The 6,874-nt window shown below is 34.3% G+C and overlaps 1 protein-coding gene across 1 annotated transcript; it reads right to left on the minus strand.

Annotated features, from left to right (window-relative positions):
• Nucleotides 1-722: 722 nt before the first annotated feature.
• On the minus strand, nt 723-4,859 carry LOC130992745 (FAM10 family protein At4g22670). The gene is made up of 11 exons (XM_057917488.1): nt 4,555-4,859; nt 4,321-4,363; nt 3,941-4,096; nt 3,755-3,842; nt 3,602-3,682; nt 3,447-3,511; nt 2,883-3,023; nt 2,679-2,795; nt 2,323-2,598; nt 2,101-2,158; nt 723-1,002 (listed from the first exon to the last, which is right to left on the minus strand). The coding sequence occupies exons 1-11, from the start codon at nt 4,662-4,664 to the stop codon at nt 905-907; spliced, it is 1,233 nt and encodes a 410-aa protein (XP_057773471.1). The 5' UTR covers nt 4,665-4,859; the 3' UTR covers nt 723-904.
• Between the last annotated feature and the right edge of the window lie 2,015 nt (nt 4,860-6,874).

The raw sequence follows: 6,874 nt of genomic DNA on the forward strand, positions 1-6,874 counted from the left end.
GTCAAGTAATTATAGTTGTAAGAAAAAATAACCATTGATATGAATAAAGGTAATTTTTTTAAAAAAATGAAATAAATTTAAAAAAGTATATATAAAATGTTAAAAAGAAAAAATTAAACGAAAAAGCAAAAGAAAATAAATAAAACACTTTACTAAAATAATTATTATTGTAATAAAAATTAACCATTGATATGAAAAAAAAATACAGTATAAATGTAATAACAGAAGAGAAAAAAAAACGTAATAAGAAACACAAAAAACGCTAATTCAAAAAGAATAATTTATAACAGAAAAAAAAAGTAAAAAAAAAAACGCAATAAGAAAAACAAAAAAATGCTAATGCAAAAAGTAAAATAGAAAAAATGGAAAAAACAAAAGGTAAAACAAAATGCAAAAAAATGAAACACTACAAAATGTAGTAGTGGAGAATCGAACTCTAGTAGATAGAAAGAGAAAACTTTCCCCAACCACTACACCATATTTAATTTTGTAATTAAGAAGGAAACAGTTTTTATATACAAGCCCAGACCCGCCCATCCCACACCTTAACCCGCCAGACCCGCGCCCAAACCCACCCGACCCGCGCCCCGACCCGTCTCATGGGATGAGGTTGACCTCACCCAAGACCAACTCAACCCTAAGAATTTGTTAATGTTCCCTCAATCAATGATTCATCAACTCCATGATTGAAATTCTTCACATCACCAGAACAAACCAATACATTCTTCTCAAAGCTTGTGGATATAAAACAAATTTAGCAGTTTCAAAATTGAAACTTACAACACACGTTACGCAACTAATCCATGGTCTAATTGTGTTTTTATGTCTAAAACACAGATTTTAAAACATGTCTCAAAATGTAGACACCATTCAAAACAATGGAAGCCCTTGCAATGCCAAAATGTCACTGTGGTCCAGCAAATTTACTCATCATTTTTGCTATAATTGGAGCTACCTTTGGGTTTGCTTGATGCTTGGCCAGGTTAGCAGGGTTCTTCATTACTGAACAAAAACCAACAAGATTAGAAAATCAGAAAATATACAACATAATCTTGAGCTCTCCATAACACCCTCATGAGAAACACAGCTTATAACAGAAGCATTACGTCATTCTTAAATTAAGAAGCTCAAAAACCATATCCAACAGATCATGTGGGTCAATGCTTGTTCGATTTATTTCCAATAAAACATAGGCTGTAACAATAGCACAACATTAAGTAGAGGAATGAGCTAAAAACAATCGCCAAAGTCACAAAGACAAGGTAAACTAGGGACGACAAAGGGTTATGGGAGGGAATCATAACAAACTACCATCTGCAAAAGCTAAGTTCTATAAAGTTGTGGATGCGTGAGACCTTTTCAAGCATGTTATGGTATAAGATAAATATCAAGGCTCTTGGCCAGATATCTCTAGAATTCTGTGCCAAATGATGCCATATTTGAAAGGTGAAATCAGACTCCTAAGAGAAGGAAAATAATAATTTCAAATACAGGTTTATTTCCTAGTACAGGTTTACAAGGCCAAGATCATACTTATCCAACACGTCCAGTGTTCAATTAGGAAAGCACTTTTAAAATAATATCACTCCAGCAGGCTTTTTAATTATCGAAATGCCCAGATACAAAGTCAGCCTCAACATAAGCAACGGAAGTAATAATACATTCACTCTACTTTCAACCTAACAAACATGAAACACATAGACAATCAACCCATTAAAGAGAGGGCTAGGGAACTTTATTCCTTTTTTCTATTTTTTACTTTTTGTTAGATGGCAATGGAACTCTAATCATTCTCTTATCTAACTGGTAATTTTAGCCATATCCTCAAAATTCTAGACATCTGATAGTTAACCACAAATGACTATCATGCAAAATGATGTCAAAATAGTCATTACTTTCTTGAAAGATGTTGAAAAGCAAAAGTAGAAAGCATGAAAAGTGAAGATCCACCATCACATCATATACATTGAACTTAGTAGTGTTGTAAGAGACTGAGTCGTCAAGGGACAAGGAGAGTTCACTATTATATGCATGGTCAGGTAAACTCAGCCCAAATTTAGAGGAATAAAAACATGGATAGTTGAGCAAGAAAGTACGTACCATCTTGGAGTGCGGCCATGACTTCAGGATCTTTGAATGCTGACATCAATTCAGGATCCTGTCTCATTACAATACAATGCAAGCTGTTAGAATAGGACTTAACAAAAGTTGGGGTAGAGAACAATGAACTGATCATCTCATGAAAGTCAAAGAATCATTAGTGTCTCCTAAATAGCCATGTCCGCAAGATAAACCTGATATGCATAAACAATGTATACTCACATTCAGTATCTTGCTGTAGTCAACATTCCCAGGCATACCGCCTGCCATGCCAGGCATACCTCCTGGCATTCCGGGCATCCCGCCAGGAAATCCACCGGGCATACCTCCTGGCATTCCGGGCATCCCGCCAGGAAATCCACCGGGCATACCTCCCGGCATTCCAGGCATACCTCCAGGAAATCCTCCGGGCATGCCACCAGGAAAACCACCGGGCATGCCCCCAACTCCTCTACTTGATGATGATTGCTCTTGTCTCTTAGCCTTTTCATATGCAGCCTTTAAAAAGGAAATATGGAAAATTGGTTTATGCCTAGGTAGAAAAACATAACACAAGTGATAGACGAAAGATGGATCACCTGAGCTTCAGCTCGGCGCCGTTGTCGCTCGCGTTCAATCTTCCTATCTTCTCTCTCTTTTCGAAGCCTATCATATTTTCTACGATGTTCCTCAATCTTATGGGCATTTGGCTCAACCTATTACCAAGAGACAAGCATAAAATAGTAAGAAATTGTTATAACTATGACAGCTTCACTGCAGGGAAAAGAAACACAAAAGCCAACCTTCTTTAGCACAGCACTGATTTCTTCATCATAGTCAAGTTTTGAGGCCAGGTGAAGATCCTTGGCTGCTTCTTCCCATTTCCCAAGCATAGCCTGAGCTATACCACGAGACTTATACCCTTTGGCAGAGTCTGGATTGATCTGATGAATTTCATAGGCCACAGAATGGTGTAAAATACAGATATTTCCCAAAAATTGCAATTTGAAAAGATAGATGCTGATGTTACTATGTTAATTTAACATTCAGGATTCAGAACTAACTAAACCACATTAAGCAAATATAATGAGTTCAAAAGAGATAACCACACTCAAGTGTGGAAAAGCCTAGCAGACTGCCAGCAACAGAATTACGAAAGGAAAATTATTGATCCTGATGCAACATTTCTCGACTATTTTAGATGATCCTAACTGCAACACATTCCATGAATGTCATATGCAGTTATGTTGCAAGATACCATGTTATCATCAAGTAAGATCCTGAAACTAATAACAGCAGAACATAATATTTATTGACAAAAAAAGTGGAATATAATTGTTAAATATCTCAAACAAAGTAAGACGTACCTCCAATGCTGCACTAGCATCCCGAATAGCAGCATTTGGCTTCTTCATTTTAATATACACACTAGCTACAAGTTAATAAGGAAACTCGCATATTAGCTAAGCATTTATGATGTAAGAAAATCAATAATACAAAAGAAAGGGGCATGACAATACACCTCGGGTTGCATACATAATTGCAGAAGTAGGATTCAGCATGATAGCCCTGGTGAGGCTCTCGACAGCTTCATCATGTTTGCCTATATAATAAAAAGAAAGTTAGTAAAGGGCATAAAGTAGTTAGTAATACATACCAAAAATAATGTTAGTACCTTCAGAAATTGCTTCAATTGCCTGCATTTTAGCCTCCTGAGAAGCATCCCTGTTTTCCTCGGTGACCTCAACTGAGGGGTCACCCATCTAAAGAATTTTATCATTAAAACACTCGTTTTACTACAAGAAACATCACAGAAACGAAGTATTTAAGAAAACTGGTGGCAATATGGGATTGTGCAGACCTTCTGCGGAGGATCATTGTCAGGCTCCACGACATCAGAATCATCGAGTTCAATATCGGATTCAACTATCTCAGGCTCATCTTCTTCCTGAGGTGGCTGAGTCTCATCCTCAATGTTGTCCATATCCTCATCACTCTCATGTACCACATGAGACTTCTGTAGTCCGGCATTTACAAAATAAACTTGAGTCATATTTCTAAACAATGTAAAAAAAAAGCATGACATATGGAAACAAAGAAAAGGGGCAGATTTCTGTAGTCCTTATCAATGAATCTTCTCTCCACCAGATTACTCGAGCACATAATTATCAGGACGAATAAAAGACCAAAAGAAACCAAATAAAATCTAAAAAGACCAGAAATAAGTAAACAAGAACATACCGCTTTAGAAGCCCCTGCAGACGACGGAATCTCGCCTCCAAGACTGAGTACAATACCAACAATTACATTCAACAGACCAAAAATTCAAAATATAGATTGGAGCTTCTTACCGAACCATCTAAACACAAATCATTAACTGAATTCCTCACAGCATTTTCAAGCGTAAATTTTGCTAAAGCGGTTGAAAAACCTAACGAGATAATACACGAACACATTCCACTTGACAAATAATACCTCTCAACGTATTCCCGGAAAAAAGAGAGAGATGGATCGGAGAGCATGGACGGATTTGTCTTGCACTGTTCGATGAATTGCTTCAGCTGATTCAGCTTTGATGCATCCATTACAGAACTACTTTGTGCAGCTACTTGAATAAAAATTAGTTTTAGTGTGTAGAAATTGAGAGGGGGGTGGGAGTCTGAATGTCAAGACTCAAGAGTAAGGAAACTGAATGACTTTCCTATTGAACGGGGCTACTAGAAGCTTCTTTAGTTTCGGTTTTGGATAATCATACTAGGGCTTGTCTCACATCTATCTATATATATATACACACGCTAGTGCGTAGCCCCTCGAAATTTAACGAAAAAATATTTTAAATTTTTATTTAAATTATATGATACTTCATCCATCCTTTAAAATTATGCATACATTTCTTTTTTGGTACGGCCCCTAAAATTATACATACCCTATTTTTAGAGACTACCCTATATATAATTCTTATAATTTTACCATTTTAACTTACACTATCTTCTCATAATCTATTTAACAATACTCTCACTGTGGGATTCTTTCTCCACTATTATTACTACAAACTTCCATGCATAATTTTGGGGGACGGACGAGTATTATTTTTGTATAAATAATTATTTATATATAAATTATTTTAAAATTTATTTGATTTAAGGTAATATAGTTGAAATTATATTAATCTGAATCATATTCCCCAATTAAATGTTAACATTTTGTTAGAATAATAAATATTCTTTTTATATAAATTTTTATTTAATAATATTTTGGAAAAATGTCAATATTGAAGATTTTATTTTATCTGAGCATCATCTCGTCTGACCACCCTGTAGGATCATATCATCATCTAAAGCCCGGAAGACGACATCTAATATTTGAACACCAGACTGTTGAGCATCATCTCGTCTAGACCTTAAAATACAAAAATGAACTTTTATGCGTTAATTTTTTTAACATCACTATTTGGAGGTTTAAAAATCAAATTTAACTGGTGAGATTGTATGATTTGGAGTTTCTAATACCATAACTAACTTGTAAACATCATTTTGTATGGAACTTGAAAAAATCTTGACAAACTTTTATGCATTACTAGTGTGTAACCCGTCGAATTTCGACGGAAAACTTTGTACATTCTTTTTTATTATAGCATATGAAATGATTTTTATATAAATTATTTAAAAATTTTAATTTTATTTGACTAAAATAAATTGCTAGTACAGTTCAAGCTATAATAATTTTAACAATTTTCATCAGTTATATGTTAATTTTTTGTTGAGAGTTAAAATAGATTGTCTTTTTATATAAATATTTATCTGATGAAATAATATAAAAAGTTGATGTGAGGTTGGTGATTTTAGAAAAATAAGAAAAAAAATATTTAGGTAAATTTAACATAGGATATGATGAAGGATTGACACATCCTATTTTTCGTTAATCGAATATAGGAAAGCCACCTTACATATGAACATCGTCTCATTCGAACCTTACAAGACTTTTGAGCATCATCTTGTCTGTAGCTTGAAATATCACATTTGACTTTTGTACGTCGAACTTATTATTATTATCTTATCCAAAGCTTGTTATATGAAATGTGGCTTATGAGTATAATCTCATCTTCAACTTGAAAGATAAAACCTGACTTGTGAGTAGCATCTCATTCAGAGCTCGTAAAACCATAATTGACTTGTGAGCATCATTTCGTGTGGAGCTTGAAGACTATAACTGACTTGTGAGCATCGTCTCGTCTATAGTTCGATGGACCGGAGCTGAGTTCTAAGCATCACTCATTTGGAGCTTGTATGACCGAAGCTGAGTGCTAAGCATTATCTCATTTGAAGCTTCAAAGGTCGGAATTAAGTTATAAGCATCATTTCATTTGGAGCTTGACAAACTACTTCTAATTTGTGTGCATCATATTGTTTAGAACAAAATACTCGTAAGACTATAACTGATGTATGAGCATCATCTCGTGTGGAGCTTGAAAGACTATAACAGACTTGTAATCATCATCTCGTCCATAGTTTTATAGATCAGAACTGAGTTCTAAGTAATTTTGCAACGTTGAATAAATAAAAAACTTATGCAGGCATAAAGATAAATTAGTTTTAAATATATTAAGCCAAATTTCACTATATTTTAATTTATTTTATATATTAATATTAGTATGTAGAAAATCATCTTATGTTTAGCAGACAATTAGAATTTTCATGTTTTTTAATGCTAGTAGTAGTACTATGGTAAACTCGTCATTCTTTTAAAATTGAATTAGATAACTAACATTTAGAGTTTTCACATTTACGTCAAGCTG

Source organism: Salvia miltiorrhiza, chromosome 7 (genome assembly GCF_028751815.1).
Source record: "Salvia miltiorrhiza cultivar Shanhuang (shh) chromosome 7, IMPLAD_Smil_shh, whole genome shotgun sequence".
Classification (NCBI taxonomy): Eukaryota; Viridiplantae; Streptophyta; class Magnoliopsida; order Lamiales; family Lamiaceae; genus Salvia; species Salvia miltiorrhiza.